At 40.8% G+C, this 18,705-nt stretch overlaps 2 protein-coding genes across 2 annotated transcripts in view; one reads left to right on the plus strand and one right to left on the minus strand.

The window, feature by feature from the left end:
• Nucleotides 1-14,965, minus strand: part of LOC119420070 (unconventional myosin-XIX) — a 52,719-nt gene extending 37,754 nt beyond the window's left edge. Inside the window, exons 1-9 of the mRNA XM_037687440.1 lie at nt 14,909-14,965; nt 11,563-11,710; nt 9,409-9,557; nt 9,123-9,236; nt 6,932-7,064; nt 6,782-6,851; nt 6,610-6,712; nt 6,440-6,536; nt 6,265-6,341 (exon numbers count right to left, since the gene is read on the minus strand). Of these exons, the coding sequence (XP_037543368.1) occupies nt 6,265-6,341; nt 6,440-6,536; nt 6,610-6,712; nt 6,782-6,851; nt 6,932-7,064; nt 9,123-9,236; nt 9,409-9,557; nt 11,563-11,710; nt 14,909-14,965 (948 nt within the window). The remainder of the gene's footprint in view (nt 1-6,264; nt 6,342-6,439; nt 6,537-6,609; nt 6,713-6,781; nt 6,852-6,931; nt 7,065-9,122; nt 9,237-9,408; nt 9,558-11,562; nt 11,711-14,908) is intronic.
• Nucleotides 14,966-15,539: 574 nt separating this feature from the next.
• pigw (phosphatidylinositol glycan anchor biosynthesis, class W) lies at nt 15,540-17,694 on the plus strand. The gene is made up of 2 exons (XM_037687441.1): nt 15,540-15,612; nt 16,151-17,694. The coding sequence occupies exon 2, from the start codon at nt 16,154-16,156 to the stop codon at nt 17,651-17,653; it is 1,500 nt and encodes a 499-aa protein (XP_037543369.1). The 5' UTR covers nt 15,540-15,612; nt 16,151-16,153; the 3' UTR covers nt 17,654-17,694.
• The last annotated feature ends 1,011 nt before the right edge of the window (nt 17,695-18,705 follow it).

Here is an 18,705-nt window from a genome sequence, read left to right on the forward strand (position 1 = left end):
GAGTTTCCACTCAGATGTGGGAGAATCCATCAAAGACTCAGAAGACTAAGTTCAAGACTAGACTGAAGACTCCAGGAAGTGTGGACTTTTAACGAGTTCTCACTTCCGGTCACTTCAGGACTTCCTGATTGGTTGAAACAACCAACAGGGGGTGGTTCTAGTGATGTCAGAGGGTCACTACAAGTCAAGAGGACAGCAGGAATGTTTTAGGAACTTTTAGTACATACAGAAGAAATGTTTTGAAGAAGTGAGAGCAAGCAGGTGCCAGTTGTTCTTATTTACTGTCTGCTAGGTTTAAAAACAATTCACTTCGTTCTAAAAACTTCTTTCTGACTGTCTCTGACTTTCGACCGTCATCACTACTTCTCATTCACACAGAAGATCAAAATGCATAATTACTTTGTAAATAGACATTTAACTTGATTTCTAATTTAAATGAGGATTAAAAACAATAATCATTAATACTGTTTCACAGTTGATTTAAAATGAGTGGTTCAACATTTAGAAATGATATGAACAAAACACACTTTTGATTTATCAAGATATTGTAAAATAGTAATGATAATATAAAAGAAGAGTGTTCTTTCAATTGATTACTTCAGGATATAATTAGACAGTCTCTGGATGAGCTCATTTGTATTTCTGGATTTAAATCAATGAAATAACAGTTCCTGTCCCATGAAGGTTTTCAGAGGCAGGTTTTGGTCGGAGGCCGAGTTCACTACACCAGTATAAGTGGCAACTTTTTGCATAAATTAGCATGCCCTGCAACTTATACAGCAAAGTGATTTATTTATGTTTTTTCCCATATTTATAACCCAATTTTTGGCTGAGATCTGACGATTTAATTCATCCTGACACGGAAAACATTGAACACTACCAAAAAAGTCCATGCTCAATAATCCAGGTATACAATCCAACAATTTTCAGTCAGGTCAAATTGTTGGATTGAACACTACCATTTTCAGCCACTAGAGGGCCCTTAATGTGGCAAGCCAAATGTCACATTAATACAAACCGGATTCCAAAAAAGTTGGGACACTAAACAAATTGTGAATAAAAACTGAATGCAATGATGTGGAGGTGCCAACATCTAATCTTTTATTCAGAATAGAACACAAATCACAGATCAAAAGTTTAAACTGAGAGAATGTATCATTTTAAGGGAAAAATCTGTTGTTTCCAAATTTCATGGCATCAACAAATCCCAAAAAAGTTGTGACAAGTCCATTTTTACCACTGTGTGGCATCCCTCCTTCTTCTTACAACACTCAACAGACGTCTGGGGACAGAGGAGACCAGTTTCTCAAGTTTAGAAATAGGAATGCTCTCCCATTCATGGCTAATACAGGCCTCTAACTGTTCAATCGTCTTGGGCCTTCTTTGTCGCACCTTCCTCTTTATGATGCGCCAAATGTTCTCTATAGGTGAAAGATCTGGACTGCAGGCTGGCCATTTCAGTACCCGGATCCTTCTCCTACGTAGCCATGATGTTGTGATTGCTGCAGAATGTGGTCTGGCATTATCGTGTTGAAAAATGCAGGGTCTTCCCTGAAAGAGATGACGTCTAGATGGGAGCATATGTTGTTCTAGAACCTGAACATAGTTCTCTGCATTAACTGTGCCTTTCCAGACATGCAAGCTGCCCATGCCACAAGCGCTCATGCAACCCCATACCATCAGTGATGCAGGCTTCTGAACGGAGCATTGATAACAACATGGGCTATCCTTGTCCTCTCTGGTCCGGATGACATGGCGTCCCAGTGTTCCATAAAGAACTTCAAATCGTGACTCATCTGAGCACAGAACAGTTTTCCATTTTGCCACACTCCATTTTAAATGACCCCTGGCCCAGTGCAAACGTCTGAGCTTGTGGAGCTTGCTCTATGCACTGTAGAGTTTCAGCTGGCAACGGCGGATGGCACGGTGGATTGTGTTCACTGACAATGCTTTCTGGAAGTATTCCTGAGCCCATTCTGTTATTTCCTTGACAGTGGCATTCCTGTTTGAGGTGCAGTGACGTTTAAGGGCCCGGAGATCACGAGCATCAGAATCAGAATGCCTTTATTGTCATTATACGCAGTACAATGAAATTAAGAGCCACTCCTTTTTCCAGTGCAAAAACACGCCTTAAGAAAACACACATTAAACACACACTAAAAATATAAAAAATGTAACGCAATATAGATATAATAATGAAAGTAAAAAATACAAGTATTACACAATTGTATTGCACATTATGGATGTTAGTGAGGTAGTTAAGGTGACTGAGGGTATGAAATGTCAGTAGTATTGCACAGTAGAAGTCCAGGTGTTTGGGAGGTTAGATGATTAAATCAGTGCATGTGTGAGTTCAGTGTGGTGATGGCTTTCGGGAAAAAACTGTTCTTGAATCTGTTTGTTCTTGTTCTGATGCACCTGTAGCGTTTCCCTGAAGGTAACAAGTCAAACAGTTCAAAACCCGGGTGTGAACAGTCCATGATTATGTTTTCTGCTCTGTTGAGGCAGCGTGATGTGTCCCCTCCCTGATGGACATTTGTCCATCAGGGAGGGGAGAGGGCAGCCAATTATCTTTTGTGCTGTCTTAACTACTCTCTGAAGCCTCTCCCTGTCAGCCAGGGTGCAGCTGCCGTACCATACTGAGATACAGTATGTCAGCAGGCTCTCGATGGACGAGTGGTAGAAGGTCAGCAGCAGTTTTGTGTTCAAGTTGTGCTTCTTAAGGACTCTTAAGAAGTGTAGTCTCTGCTGAGCCTTCTTGATGACCGCTGTGGTGTTCTCTTTCCAGTTTAGGTCAGCAGAGATATGGACACCAAGAAATCTGAAAGTGTGAACCCTCTCCACGCACTCGCCGTTGATGTAAAGGGGGGCTAGGTTGGTGCTGTGCTTCCTGAAATCAATAATCACCTCCTTGGTTTTTTTGATATTCAGAGCCAGATTTTTCTCTGAGCACCAGGTTGCTAGCTCCAGGACCTCCTGTCTGTAAAATGTCTCATCTCCCCTTGAGATTAGTCCGACCACTGTGGTGTCATCAGCGAACTTGACGATGAGGTTGTTGTTGTGGGCCGGGCTGCAGTCATGGGTGTAGAGACAGTACAGCAGGGGGCTCAGCACACAGCCCTGTGGGGAGCCAGTGCTCAGCGTACGAGTGGAGGAGAGGTGGGGACCAAGTCTTACAGATTGGGGCCGATTGGTTAGGAAGTCTTTTATCCAGGCACATGTGAGTGGGGGGAGGCCGAGATTGTCCAATGTATTTATAAGAATATCCGGAATGATTGTGTTAAAGGCCGAGCTGTAATCCACAAAGAGCATTCGAACGTAGCTGTGCTGTTGTTCCAGGTGGCTCAGCGCGGTGTGGAGAGCTACTGCAATAGCATCCTCTGTGGACCTGTTGGTGCGATATGCAAACTGGTAGGGGTCAAAGTTCGGAGGGAGATAGTCCATGATGTGCTGGAGAACCAGTCTCTCGAAGCACTTCATGATTACCGGGGTGAGAGCCACCGGTCGGTAATCATTCAGGCTGGTGATGGTAGGCGTTTTCGGCACTGGGATGATGGTTGCAGATTTTAAGCAGGGAGGGATGACAGCCTGGGCCAGGGAGAGATTGAAAATTCTGGTGAAGGTGGGGGCGAGCTGGAGGGCACATGCTTTGAGCACCCTGCCAGGTACTCCATCTGGGCCAGTAGCTTTCCTGGGGTTCACTGATTGGAGGGAACGTCTAACATCATGCTCCCGTACAGTGAGTGGAGTGGTGCAGTAACCGGGTGGGTGTGGGAGCAGGGCAGGATCAGATGGGTGCTGCTGTGGTGCATCAAAGCATGCAAAGAAGCAGTTTAGCTCCTCTGCTAGTGATGCACTCAGGTCTCCTGTTGTCACCTCACAGCCTCTATAGTTAGTGATGTTTTTTATGCCCTTCCACACCTCCCGTGAGTTGTTGCTGGACAGATGGGACTCTATATTCCTTTTATGGTCAGCCTTTGCTGTTTTTATTCCCTTATTCAGGTTGGCTCGAGCAGCTCGGTACAGAGCTCTGTCACCTGACCTGAAGGCAGCGTCGCGGGCTCTGAGGAGTGTGCGAACCTGGCTGGTCATCCATGGTTTCTGGTTGGGGTAAACACGAATGTTTTTGACCATAGTCACATTTCCGATGCAGAAGTTGATGTAGTCCAGTACTGTTCCTGTGTATGTTTCCATTTCCTGATGTTGAAATAAGTCCCAGTTAGTTTGTTCAAAGCAGTCCTGTAGGTCATCGAGTGCATTACCAGGCCAGATTGTAACAGTTTTTGTTGTAGGCCTTGCTCTGCGTCTGAGGGGGGTGTAAGATGGGGGGAGCAGGAGGGAAAGATGGTCTGACTGCCCGAGGTGGGGGAGGGGTATGGCTCTGTATGCATGTTTGCATGCTCTGTATGCATGCATCCAGTAGAGTTTTACAGCCTTGACCCTTACGCACAGCGATTGTTCCAGATTCTCTGAATTTTGATGATGTTATGCACGGTTGATGGTGATAACTTAAAAGTCTTTGCTATTTTACGCTTGGTAATACCATTCTGGTATTGCTGCACTATCTTTCTGCGCAACAATGGTGGAATTGGTGATCCTCTTACCTTCTTGGCTTCTGAGAGACACTGACTCTGAGAAGCTCTTTTTATACGCAATCATGTTGTCAATTGACCTAATTAGTGTTAATTGGTCTTCCAGCTGTTCGTTATATGCACAATTTCCTTTCTTATTGCTACTTGTCCCAACTTTTTTGGGATTTGTTGACACTGTGAAATTTTGAATCAACATATTTTTCCTTTAAAATGTTACATTTACTCAGATTAAACTTTTGATCTGTCATCTATGTTATATTACGAATAAAATATTGACATTTGCCATCTCCACATCATTGCATTCAGTTTTTATTCACAATTTGTTTAGTGTCCCCACTTTTTTGGAATCTGGTTTGTAGATAAAAGTGGCTATTAATGAGACACTTGGCTTGCCATACAAAGTCACCTTCATCTCGCTCCGGAATTCTTGGAGAAACGCCAAATCAGCTGCATTTTGCAGTGATGCCCAGGCAAAATGCAACTGATTTGACCATTAGAGTGCATTTATTAAGGAAAAGTTCAACTGAGAAACATCTTTACTATAATGTCGAGCAAACAAATAATTGTTTAGGTTGTTATCTTGGTAAATTTTGAAGAAATGCACAGTGAGTCCTCCCTCTGCGTGTTCCAGCAGCCGCAAATCGGCTTTTGAAATGCAGTTGATTTGACCGTCTAAGTGCATTTATTAAGGAAAAGTTCAACTGAGACACACCTTTGATATAATTTCGAGCAAACAAATAATTGTTTTTAAGTGTTAATCTTGTTAAATTCTTGTTAAAGTCTTCTGGTGCATGCTCCCGCAGCTGCCATTTGGCAGCCAATCGATTTTTGGCAAAATACCAGCCCACGTTTCCAGGGGGTTACGCGGTGACGCGTAACAAACGCGACGAGTCAGCAGTGACACATAATAGATGTGACTTATATAGCAAAGCGACTTATTTATGTTTTTTCCACTTTATTAGACATATTTGGACTGATGTGTCTTATACGGTGGTGCGACGTGTATGGCGGCAAGTACGGTATATAGCACCAAGTCACAACAGAAGTCATGGGATTCATTGGGTTTCATGGACAAATATAATTGTGTATCATAAGCATAACAATTAAAAGTTATCCCATGCTGTTTAATAACATTACCTAATTCAATTCAACCTTTGTTTATACAGGTTAGTCTCAATGAGCCTTGAGGACTCATTTACAAGAGAAACCCGTTTTAAACAAAGAACACAGATGGCAACAGTAGAGTATCATAAAAAAGTATATAAAATGAAAAGTAAATGGAAGAAATTATATTTAAAAAATAAAATAAATAAAACAACTACATTATAAAGCGATGTAAAATACTAAAAACAGGAACATGTCTGTGTTGGTTTTTGCCATGAGCAATGGAAGCATATATAAAGTAAAGAATACTGGGCCAACCACTGAAAACTGAGGAACTCCATGACTAACTTTGGTGTAAGAAGAAGATTTATTATTTACATTTACAAACTGGAATATATCAGATAAATATGATTTAAACCAATTTAGAGCCGTTCCTGTAATCCCAATATCAAAATCAAGTCTCTGTAGTAAATAATGTGATCAACTATATCAAATGCAGCACTGAGGTCTAACATCCATCCATCATCCACCCATCCATCCATCCAAGAATGAGTTGGATTTACCTTACCTTAAATATTTGTCTTTGTCTTTCTGCATCAATTCCCAGATGCACCATTGCCCCAACAGTTTCATGAAAATAATATTCTAGAAAATAAAAAAAAATGCTTGTAAGAACATACATTAATCTATTATTTAAGAAATAAAAAATGGTCCTACGATACACAAGAAAACGAAGTACCAACCTTCAACTTGTTTTTCAGAATTTGGCAGCCAAACAAAATGTTGGTCGTGTTGCATCTTCCACTCTTTTCTCTGCTCGTCTGTGGCCCCTTTCATCATCTGAAACACAAACATCTCTCAGAAAACAGGTAAAGACTCACATTATGCGAAAAACCAACAACTGTTAACTCACCTGGTAGAAGATGTGGAAGTTCCTCTCGTTGGCTGGCTGACAGGACACTCTGGTCTTTTCCAGCAGATATGTCTGCACTGAAGCACCGATTAGCAGCTGACACCTTGATGTGAAATACACAGGATGAACAGGTGATGCCTGAGGGTTTTAGAGGAGAAAAGGTGGTGCGTACCTGTCTAGCTGCAGCTTGATGTACTTCCCAAAGCGACTGCTGTTGTTGTTTCTTAGTGTGCAGGCGTTCCCTGGAGACAGCACTCAGCTGATGAATGACTGAGAAGATACAAACTATTTAACATTTAAAAATGATTTCCTGTTGTCTTACCAAAGGCCTCCATTAGAGGATTGGAGTCCAACACCCTCCTCTCTATCCTCTCTACTGTGTCCTGACTCTTCATCACCGATGAGGAGGCTGCCACAATGGCATAATATTTCATCAGACAACGAGAAGTCCATGTCTAGAAAAAATAAAACCAATAACACAACAGATTATTAATTATATATACCACAACATTTATGTTAAATGTCCTAAAGTGAATATTTTGAATAACTTCAAACACACAAGGTTAAAACAATGTTTTTGCTCTCTTCAGTTTCTGAACTGTAAACTGAACACGCTACAGTTTAAACTCTAGTTTAACACAACAGATTTAGATTATTTTCGCCTGCCGCTATTAAAGGTGGGAAAAAAATGTGGTTGACGTTGTGTGTTTGCCTGTTAGCAAAATATCTCAGGAACCAGTGGACAGATGTTAATTTTTTTTTTTTCAGCTGCTCTCTTCTTCAGGGGTCGCCACAGCAATCTAACTTGCATGAAGACTTGGCAATTATTTTTATGCCAGATGCCCTTCCTGATGCAACCACAGACCACCGAGCTACCACAGCCCCCTGTGTGGAGCAGAGAGCTGCTATCTAGGGCACCTGGCGGAGCAGATGGTGGGGGTTAAGGGCCTTGCTCAAGAGCCCAGAGTGGGGCAAATGAGGGCCGAGGCAGGTGTGAGTGCTTCACATTTCCCACCCACATTTTGATGTTGTCGGTCCAGGGATTCGAACCGGCGACCTTCCCATCACAGACCAACCTTCTCTAATCTCTGCGCCACCACTCCCAGTGGACAGATGTTAATGAGTCTCTCAAAGTATCATCAAATGTGCATCTAAAACTGACTAACTTCTGGAGGCAACACAATTCAAGACGGCTGCCACATCGAATCGGCCTTAGCAAACACAAGGATAGTTCTATGTCAGCCAGTTTTAGTTATCCATCCATCCATCCATTATCTTTACCCGTTTGTTCCATTTTGGGTCACGGGGGTCGCCGGTGCCCATGTCCAGCAATCACTGTGCAAGGGGCGGGGTACACCCTGGACGGGTCGCAAGTCCATCTGATATAAGAATGATTATTTTGATGCTTTTATGTCAATTTATACTTATTTTATACTCATTTTATATGCAGCTTAACTGTGCAAATCAGGCCTTGTGCTGCAGAGGGTGATGTGCTTCAAAGGAATGTAGATAAGTCTCCGGGAGTGTTCTTACCGAAAGACTTGGCCCGTCTGGCGGTTACAACAACCCGGAGTTTTCTGTAAACATGTCTTTCATCCATCAGGCTCGTACGCAAAGGCCTTGGGTTTGAAAGACATGTTTTTAAGAGCCATCGCTCTGCTGCACAACTGCCTTGATAACGGGTAAACATGTTTTGCTCTGCCCGCACGTCACCCAGCCAGAGGGGGAGTATAAAAGTGTAACACTCAGAATAAGAGTTGAAGTCTGCTGTGGATCCTGATCCGATGCCCAGCCTGAATTGATGTTACCTTCTCACTCGGACTGAAATGGCTTCCCGGTCTGGTGTCACGGTGAGGGGCTTTTTACATCAATATCTGATTTGTACTGAATGTACTTTTGCTTCACTGTATCTGTGGCAGTTTAATAAATGACACTTATTATTCTAGCAGAAACAGCGAGTGAGTTTTACCATTTTCTCCGAACCTGTATTTTGTTTAAGATAATTTCATGGAACACCATCACAGGGCCACATAGAGACAAACAACCATTCACTTTCTCATTCACACCTAGGGACAATTTAGAGTTACCAATCAGCCTAACATGCATGTTTTTGGTCTGTGGGAGGAAACCGGAGCACCCGGAGAAAACCCACGCACGCACGGAAAGAACATGCAAACTCCACCCAGAGAGGCCCCTGGACCGGGGTTTGAACCAAGGAGCTGCTCGCTGAGAGGCAGAAGCTCTACCAGTTGCGCCACCGTGCTGCCCCAGTTTTAGTTATTGAGCTCAAATTTAGTGATAACAGTTGAGTCTTTCCCCACTCATATTCCAAGTGTTAACAGACAATGCAGGATCTTGGATGAGGTTATTCTATGTGACATAAATTCATTTTTTAATATCAGATGATTAGTTTCAAACTCTGGCATGAAAGGCAGTGGACGATATGCTGTCCTTCGAGGAATGTTAGGTCTTTAATCTTTAAATGTAACACACTCCAATATGAGCCGACTTACCTTTCCAGCTCCGCTCTCACCACTGACCACCAAGGACTGGTTCACCGGCTCCAGCTGACCCTGAACATTCCTGTAAGCTTCTTCTGCCACAATAAATATATGTGGTTTAAACTCCTGTAAACCAGAAAACCCACACTCATTAAAGAGGTCATTATCCTCGGTTTATTCAGTGCATTTATTTTGTTTGAAAGCATGATTTCAACCCTGTACTGTCATATAAAGAGTGCCACTCCTTCCTGTTTGCAGCACTGCCAGTGCCCAGTGTTGGCGAGGCTGCTGTAAATACCTGAGGCTGAGAAGCGAGATGATACTCCTTCATCACATCCAGAGAGTAAAGGTCCGGAACGAGCTGGAAGGGGTTTAGAGCCACCAAGGTGCAGCCAGCATGGGTGTAAAACATGTTCACACTGTACCTGGCCTGCAAACATTTTAGTACTACAAAGGAAAACAATAAATATCATTAAGCACATGAGAAATGATTTACAGTCACATGTTCCTGATAGTAGCCACGTAACTCATAAATATTAAAATAAGGTTGAGTAATCTTGCAGGGGGAAAAATCCTTTGTCTTATGCTTATAAAGCTACAGGTAAAAATTACTAAAAAAAAAGTTTTGCAATAAAACTATACACTAATTACTGAAAAAACAGTCACTTACTCCCATACTCACTTTTAGATATTGATGTTTGTGCATCTAAGACACAACTGGTTCAAAGATTGAATAAACCAAAGAGTTTTATTGTCATTCCAAGTGAGTGCATGAGGAATAAAAAATAGATATGGAGTTTCCGGTTGCCAGCAGTGAAAACACAATAAAAAAAAAATAATACATGTACAAGTTAGACATAAAATGTATGTAAAACCCTAGAGCAGCAACGGATTAGATTAGTGTTTATACATGATATATAAAAGAGGAATCATGAGTGTGACTGCTTCTGTAAAGAGTCTGGTTGATCTGGCTTTGATGCTTTGCAGCCCTCTACATGAAAGCAGGGGGGCAAACACTCCATGAGCAGGATGGGTGGGGTCTTTCATAATGCTAGCCATGGAAATGTCACTGACTGCTGTGAGGCTGCTCCCAGTGATCTTCTGAGCAGTCTTGACCACTTGCAGCAAGGCTTTTTAGTCTTCATCAGAGCCGTTTCCATACACAACCAGTTGCCCGAAGCCCTTCTTCACAAATGCTGTGAGTGCTACTGGACGGTAGTATTCAGGCGTGGTGAGCTTAAAGACGGAAATTATAGTAGTACCCAGTAGTTATGAAGCGTGATGGTATGACTGCTTTTCCAAGAGAGGTGTTAAAAATATCAGTTAGTACCTCTGAGATGTGTACAGTCTTTCAGGACGTGACCTGGGACGTTGTCTGGCCCTGCAGCCTTACGTGGCCTGATGTTCTTCAGGGTCTGTAAGGCATCCTTTGGTGTAATACTCAGAGGCTGCTCACTGGGTGGCTGGATGGTTCTGGTGTTAAGAAAGCTGTTCATATCCTCAAACAGGCAAAAGAGGCATTGAGAGCATCAGGAAAAGATGGAACTCTGGGGCATTCAGCGTCCTTCTCAAGGTCAAGGTCTCTTTATTGTCATTCACATCACATGTGGTACATGAGGTGGAACAAAACTATGTACACAGGGTCCCAGTTACATCCAACAAATATACAAATTGTAAAGAAAAACAGTAATAATATCTAAGATATGAAGTAAGGAATCCACTAAACTAGGAATATACTAAGCACTAATAGTACAAAACAATGTGCCAAACAACAGCAGCACAAACATGAGTCTGTGTGAGCAGGTGAGGGCGAATGAACACAGCGACATGAAATAAATCAGCAGCATGAGATCAGCAACATGGATAGTCAGCAGCACATATCAACAATCAAATCTTACATCCGTTATGCTTTTGATTCCGGACCACATGATACTGGGATCAGTTTTGATCAAATACTCTTGCATTTTAACCTCACAGTATGCCTTCCCTTTTAATTCCAACGATGACTGCCCTAAGTGCCACAGCATCAGAGCAGATAGGATTACTATCTGCATCAATCAAAAAAATGTAAAAGAACATGGTTTATAAAAAGTCTCTTGAATATGTTACACAATCGTAAAACATTCAAATGTAGAGGAAACACAGTCGTTCATATTTTAAAAATCTATAGTCACATATCTTGCAGAATGATGCTGCAGTAATTACCCTGACCTCTGCTGTTTCTAAACTGTACTGTTTAGTTTTTCCCCTTTCTTTGAGGCAGAACTAATGACTTACTCTGAAGTATCTTAACTTTTTGTTATTAAATGAAACTTAAATTATTCCTTTCCAGATAGGAAGTAAAGAACGTCCTTGGTTCTGACATTTGAGTAGAACTTGCATCTTATTATTGTAGTGAAATAGTAACCAGTCAGGCATTAATCTATCACTTCAGACGTTTTATATTTGATACCTGTTGTTGGAGTCACCGGGTTGACTTTAGTAAGGTCATCATAAGTGTGCAGTTGGTCTTCATCAGTGAGGAAGGCCTGGATTTCCCCATCCAGCGAATCATTCAGATGTGGGTGAGGACAGTGAACTTTCTGGATGAATCCCTTCACCTGTGCAGAAACGAGACGTGAACAAATATTTTAAAAATGACACAAGTCCGTACACGAGTGCTGAGCTTTTGTGTGTAATGTATTTGTTATTCCCACAACATGAGACAAATGTTTAAAACCCAAACAGCTCTCTGCAAACATCAGACGTGTTGTCGTGTTTTGACTTTGAGAAAATTCACCAACATCATTACAGGGTCAATAAACCCTTTCTGGAATAAGAATAGCCTCTCACATCATTATACTACAGAGAGTATAATTTTCATGGAGATTGTTAATTTTTAAAAAGTTAAAACCTACACTCAAGTTCTCGCTAATGTCTGAGGTATGTGTGAAATTTTTGTCACAAATCCTTTCAGCCTTATAGAGATCCACTTTATCCTAACACAATTTGAACCTGAAGTCTCCCTGGAGGCTGTAAGCTGCCCAAGACACCCATTTGGTCCAGACATAGTTAATCAAATATCTGACAGCCTACATCCCACAATTCTGCCATTTTAATAAGGTGTATATTAATGATTGTTATAAATTTTGATACCTGAAACATGACTTGTATATACATTAGTTTTATAGTCTTGAAATGGCTTTTAAAATATATATAACTATTTCTAAGTGGACAAAAAATTGCAGTAAAATGCACAAAGTGAAATGTCAGCCTTTTTAAAAACCTGTTTGTGAAGTGCTGAGAGATATTTAAAGCACTGCCAACTGCAAACTACTACTGTAAACAACTACAAGTACAGACATCCCTGTCAGTCAGTGTGCGCACTTTAAACCAGACTGTAATAACGAATGTAAAAAGTCAAATTAAGTTTAGTAAACAAAGTTTAACCGTGGGGACTATTTTCATAGGCGGAATAATATTGTTATTCGGTCCCTGGTACGTTTTTGTCTTTTTAAAAATATACATTTTAAGTTTAACATTTTACCAATCTGAGCCAATAAGTCATAAATATGACTAAAAAATCGAGAAGGGGTTCTCTGCAGACCAAAAGTGGGCGTTTCTGGCGAATAGGCGTTTTCGGGCGGCGAACACTGATTGGCTAACAGTATTTAATAGGCGTTTGTCGGCGGCGAACACTGATTGGCTATGGGTAACCCTCAAAGTCATGAGGATTATTGATGAGGTAACGTTTCTTTGCGATGTTTGACAAAGAAATATGATTTATTGTACTTATAAAGTATGTTATGTTTTCACTTATGCATATTATTGAAGTACGTTTATTGTAGGTCACGATAGTTTCGACCGTTCTCTCGTTGTTGTCGTGCTTTAGAAGTTTAGCTCATGTGAAAACATGGTGGGGAATTCCCATGCAAGTAACGCACTGAGGTAACGTGAGCCTCCACTCGGCTCCAGCAGCTCTCACTGTGCACGTGTACAACAACTGGGTGTTGCTTTTCAAAATAAAAGCTGAAAATAAAAGTTCTTAATACTTGAAAAATATATATTTTAAAGCTGTGTATAACTGAAAAATATGAAAAACAAATAAATAAAAGTTGTTAATTATATTTATGTCTTTCTGCCATGTCAGGAACCACTCTCACTTCAGGTTGACTCTAGAAGACCCCAAGATGTTGCTCAACAATGTTAACCAACATCTGATGTTGACTTTCAAAATAAACGAAGAAGCCTGAAGTATTTCAGGCTGAGCACAGAAAGCCTTATGTAATTTCTGTTTGCTTAAGCTGTGGGGAATAATTTAAAGATTGTGGTGCAAGTTTCTGGGGCAGTGGCAAAAGAGGAGAGCTGAAGGCCTTCCACAGTGAAGCCATTACTCCTGGGTACTGCACCCACTTTTGTGCCATGGATGCAGGGTTAGTAGTCCAGCTTCTGTACTGTGATGCCCACACATTACAATAAGTAACAACTAGCAACACCCTAACTGTACTATGTTCTGTGTTTCCAACAGATGCTACGATGACTTCTAAAAATGGACGTCCCAATAAACACAATAAAAAAATTCAATGATGCATCAAATGTTGTCTGAGTATGTTTTAAGGTAATAACAAATGTGAAATCTGGAAAACAAAGAGAATTCCTGAATCTGTCTTGTGCGCTTTGATGTGTACATAAGTTTATTGGAGGTCCTGAAACATCTTTTCTGAGAACACAAAGATTTTTATTTTACCTTTGGCCAAGATGTCAGTTTGAAATCAGGCTGCTTACTGCAAAACCAAGAGGTTTTTTTACGACAGACAGTCTTCATTTGTATTGTTTTGTCGACTAAGCTAAATGTAATTTCTAAAATATGGATAAATCTGATCTCATCATGCAGCATAAGCAACTGGGTACAGGTGTGAGGGCCAAAAGTCTGGTTATGTACTGACTCCTAAATGTGCTTGTTTTCTACTGAAACATGGAGTAGGGTTGACTTTTAAAATGTGAGACAGCTGAGGAAGTTAACCAGTAAACAGAAATACCAGCTCCAGTTGCAGAAATCTTACAGAAACTGACAAATCACTCATCTGTGGTGACTGCAGGTTGAACAAGAAAATGTGAAGTTAAAGGAAACATTCTTTGTCCCAAGGCCAGTTTAAGTATCATTAATATTTTTCTTTCTTTATGAATCGATTGTAACTTTTTTCACATTTTTCAACAACCAAAATGGAATTTGTTTTTTAATGTTATGGCTAGGTATTAAAAAAAAACACCTAACGTTTAGCTCTCCCCACTACCCAGTTATGTTGCTCTTATTTTGAAATGTAACCGGAAGTTCTGTGTTAAGAGAGGCGAAAAAAGAAGTTATGGAGACGCCGCGACAGTATACTGGAGCAATGTAGAACCGAGACGCCGCTAATGTCGAACCGGTTAACACCATAGACATAATATGCCTGTGGTTAACACAATCTGCCAATAACGTTTTGTTTTTAGACATCATATGTCTGTGGTTACGGCATTTTATCGTTCAGCCTTTTTTTCTATCATCCAATCAGATGTGGCCGGCCAGACACGCCCATTTTTTATCGTCCAATCAAATATGGCCGGCCAGACACGCCCATTTTTCTATCGTCTAATCATATGGGGCCGGCCGGACACGCCCATTTACATATAGTCCAATCAGATATGACCGCCCAGATACGCCTACTTTCCTATAGTCCATTCAGATATGATCGCCCAGATACGCCTTCCTAATTTGCCTGCAGAGATACCTACTTGGAGAAATCAAACTCCTTCTAAACTTCCAGACCAGTGTGTCTTACCGTTGTTTCTCCATGTTTGAATCCCACTGGAACGTGACGTCGGGCCACAGAACTCATTGATTTTATCGCCTCCTCGAAAGTCAGTCGAAACTATGGAGACAGCACTTACTTAAATTGTAGTTGAGAAGATTTTAATTTACGGTGAAGAAACTAAAACTATCAGTTCCATTGCGGTTCCTTGCTCAAGGACGATCTTTCAGTGTCCGACTGACTCACAGACACCCAAACTGCACATAATTCCCGCCCTCTCAGTGACGCTTCGACATGTCTGTTTACGCCCTTGATAGCTCCACATTAACGGCTACTTTGAATGTGTTTTTTATTTACCCGAAAATTATGACCATTAAATTATTGCTATATGCCAAACGTTTTTTTTTTGTCTCAGATTCTGTAATTATTAGATGGCCATTCAGTGTATCGGGTATTATCGGTGTTTTTAAGACTCCTGCAGGCATAAATAATGTGAGTCCTTGTAAATTGCCAAAACTCCGAGCTGTCATGAATGCGCCACAGGACCCGGAAGTATCTGTTGTCAGAAACCAGAGCTTCCAGCAGTAGAGCGATGCTGGAAAACAGGCAGTGTTGTCAACCATTATTTCCCACTTTCAACAGACAAATCTTATGCAAGTACGGGTAAATAGAGACGATTACTTTGGTAAAGTTATTAAACGACGTCAAACACGTTATTTAGTTATCTTTTCGTGGTGAGTACTTGCAAAATACTACCAGAGAGTGAGCTAATGTTGCACAACTTTCAAATAAAATTGTTTTAATTCTTAGCTTTATTGAATAGATTTGTTCTACAAACGGTTTTGACTTTAAATCAACACATAAGGGGTGATTTTGACTATACCTAAGGTTATCACTAGGTGGTATCATCAGGTGGGACTAACCTGTATAAATAAAGGTTGAATGGATCAAAAAATGTTAGCTGTAATGTTAGCTGTACACGAGCTGTCATGATTTTCCAGTGTATCATTCATATGTGTCATTTTCACCACTTTTTATTGTCTGTCCAAACAGGTCTCACTTGTATATGAGTCTTTGAGGCTCAATGTGGCTTATCTGTTTAAATAAAGACTGAATGAATGAATTCTTTCATGCAACCTTTATTTACAGTAAATAGTCTCATTGAGTCACAAGGACTCATTTACAAGAGAGAACCTTTATGTGATATGATGCAGTGAGTTTTGTCACATGTATTAATTGGGTCTTTTTGTGGTCTCTTTTTTTTTTTTGTAGGACATGGCTCCAAAGGATCTAAAGGAAGCGTTTGTCAGTAATCTCAATGGGACCAGTTTAGGAGAGGTGGCACTGGGAACTTTTCTCGCTCCAGTTTGCTTCATGATCAGAGGACTCATCTTTATACTCTACCAGCAGATTAAAGGAACTCTGCCGCTGCCTTTCCCAACAATTTCCCACCTGTTGCTGGACTTCTGTGTGCTGATTCTCCCTCTCGTTCTGTCATGTACCGTTCTGAGCAGCTTTCTTCTCCAGGTCGCCGTGAGCCTAACGTTTGCTTCAGCCTGTGTGTTTTACTACATCTACCACACCAGCAGTACATTTTCTGCTCAGCGTTCACAGAAGCCTGTCAGCAGTTTCCTGCAGAGTCACGTTCAGTTCAACCAGGTCCCTTTTGTGACTCTCTTCAGAGTGTTTATAAATGTTAAAACTGCCATCAGCATCCTTGCAGTGGACTTTGTTGTCTTTCCCAGACGTTACGCCAAAACAGAAACCTATGGCACTGGAGCTATGGACTTTGGAGTTGGAGGATTTGTGTTTGCGAATGCCCTTGTTTGTCCTGAGGCGAGGAGGAAGAACATCTCTGGATCCAAGATGAGTTACGTTACGAAGCAGATCCTGGCCGTCTGGCCACTGCTCACTCTCGGTATGGGAAGGTTAGTGAGCGTCAAAATGACTGGCTACCATGAACATGTGACAGAATACGGCATCCACTGGAATTTTTTTTTCACTTTAGCAATTGTCCGAGTTCTGGCTTCTGCACTTTTGACTGTTTTACCTTCCAGATACTTGTGGCTCTTTGCTCTTCTGATCAGTGGAATTTATCAGTTTTTTCTTGAGACTTCAGAGCTGAAGGCTTTCATCTTGCACAACCACGACAGAGAGAAGGACTTTGTGCATGCCAATAAGGAGGGCATATTCTCGCTAGCAGGCTATGTTGCCATCTACCTAACAGGAGTTCAGATTGGACACTATGTGATGCAACCAAGATCCCAGGTTAGAGAGTGGCTCAGAATGATTTTCAGTCTCTTCTTGGGAAGTCTCGTCTTGTTCGCTGCTTTGCGCACATGCCAGACTCTCGTGGAGCCAGTGTCTCGCCGCACTGCTAATTTTCCTTTTGTCCTCTGGAGCCTTGCTCAGTCTTTGTTTTTTATGTCCTGCTTTGGACTAGCTGATATGCTTTTACTGTTTCTGAAAAGAACTTCAGATAGTCGCATTGTGCCTTCATGGCTGGACACATACAACAAAAGAGCAGACACTGACAAAGGCCTCTGCAAGACGAGAGGTGAAACAGACAAACTCTGCATCGTTCAAGCCGTCAGCAGGAACCAGTTGTTATTTTTCTTGCTTTCAAACGTCATGACGGGTTTGACCAACTCCCTGGTGGACACACTCAGCTGCAGTGGTTCATTTTCAGTGTGTGTGTTGCTGCTGTACATGTTCATAAACTCCTTGGTGATTTATGTTTTACATGTTTGTGGAGTTACAGTAAAGTTCTGGTGAAAGTTGCAACTGTCCACTTACCATTTGTTTACATTTTTTAATCTGGGGCATTTAAAAAGGCAAAACACTGAGAATTAATTTGTAAGTAAAAATGTAAAATGTTATCAGTTTGCTGAGAATACTCCTAATCTGTATTTATGTTTTGCTTATGTGTTTTTATTTTATTTTAAAATTCTAATTTGTCTCTGTATAAATGAAGACTTGAAAAACTATTTTATGTGAATTTGAACTCTGTTTCTGTGTTTGTTTATTTTTTTTATTTTTTTATAATATCTGTTTTGTATTCCATTTGGATCAGCCCTTTATAAAACTGGTTGGGTTTTTAAGTCTTTAAATGTGATGAGGGGAAAATTCATTTTTAATACTTCAGCATTAAAATTGTCAGTTTTGTTAACAAAACATTGATTTTATTTTTTGCAAAGGATTTTACAGCTTAAAAATATTGCTTCTACTTTGCTTTTTATTTTATTGATACACTATAAAATTAACTTGCACTTTGTTTCATTTGTTCACTAGAACACACTGCAAAATAGTAAAGCAAGTAAAATTGTATTGATTATTTTTTTCGTATAACTCTAAATTCAAAGTTCTGGCTTCAGGGACACCCTGCGGTGAAACATTCAATGTGTTATGCTAGAAGTGAACACATTTTCACTGATTTACTTTGGTTACAATTTTTTGACTTCAGTATAGTAACAATTTGCATTTTGTCAAAACTTTTGATTGAACCTTTCAGTCAGTGTCTGTTGTAAAGAACATCTCTCTTTTTAAGCCTTATGTCGAAAACCTAGTAAAGAAACTGAAAGTTAAACTGGGTTTTTTTCTTTCAGAAATAGATCCTGTCTAACTCTGAATGCTAGGAAACACCTTGTAACTGTGACTTTAAGTTCCTTCCCTCTATTGATTACGGTGACATTATTTACATGAACGCTCCTACAAGCACCCTGCAGATGTTGGATGCTGTCTATCATGGTGCACTGATTCATAACTGGCAGTAACTACCATACCCACCACTGCACCCTGTTAACTGGACATCATTGACTTCACGCAGA

This window comes from Nematolebias whitei, chromosome 14 (assembly GCF_014905685.2).
Source record: "Nematolebias whitei isolate Nwh7 chromosome 14, NemWhi1, whole genome shotgun sequence".
Taxonomy (NCBI): Eukaryota; Metazoa; Chordata; class Actinopteri; order Cyprinodontiformes; family Rivulidae; genus Nematolebias; species Nematolebias whitei.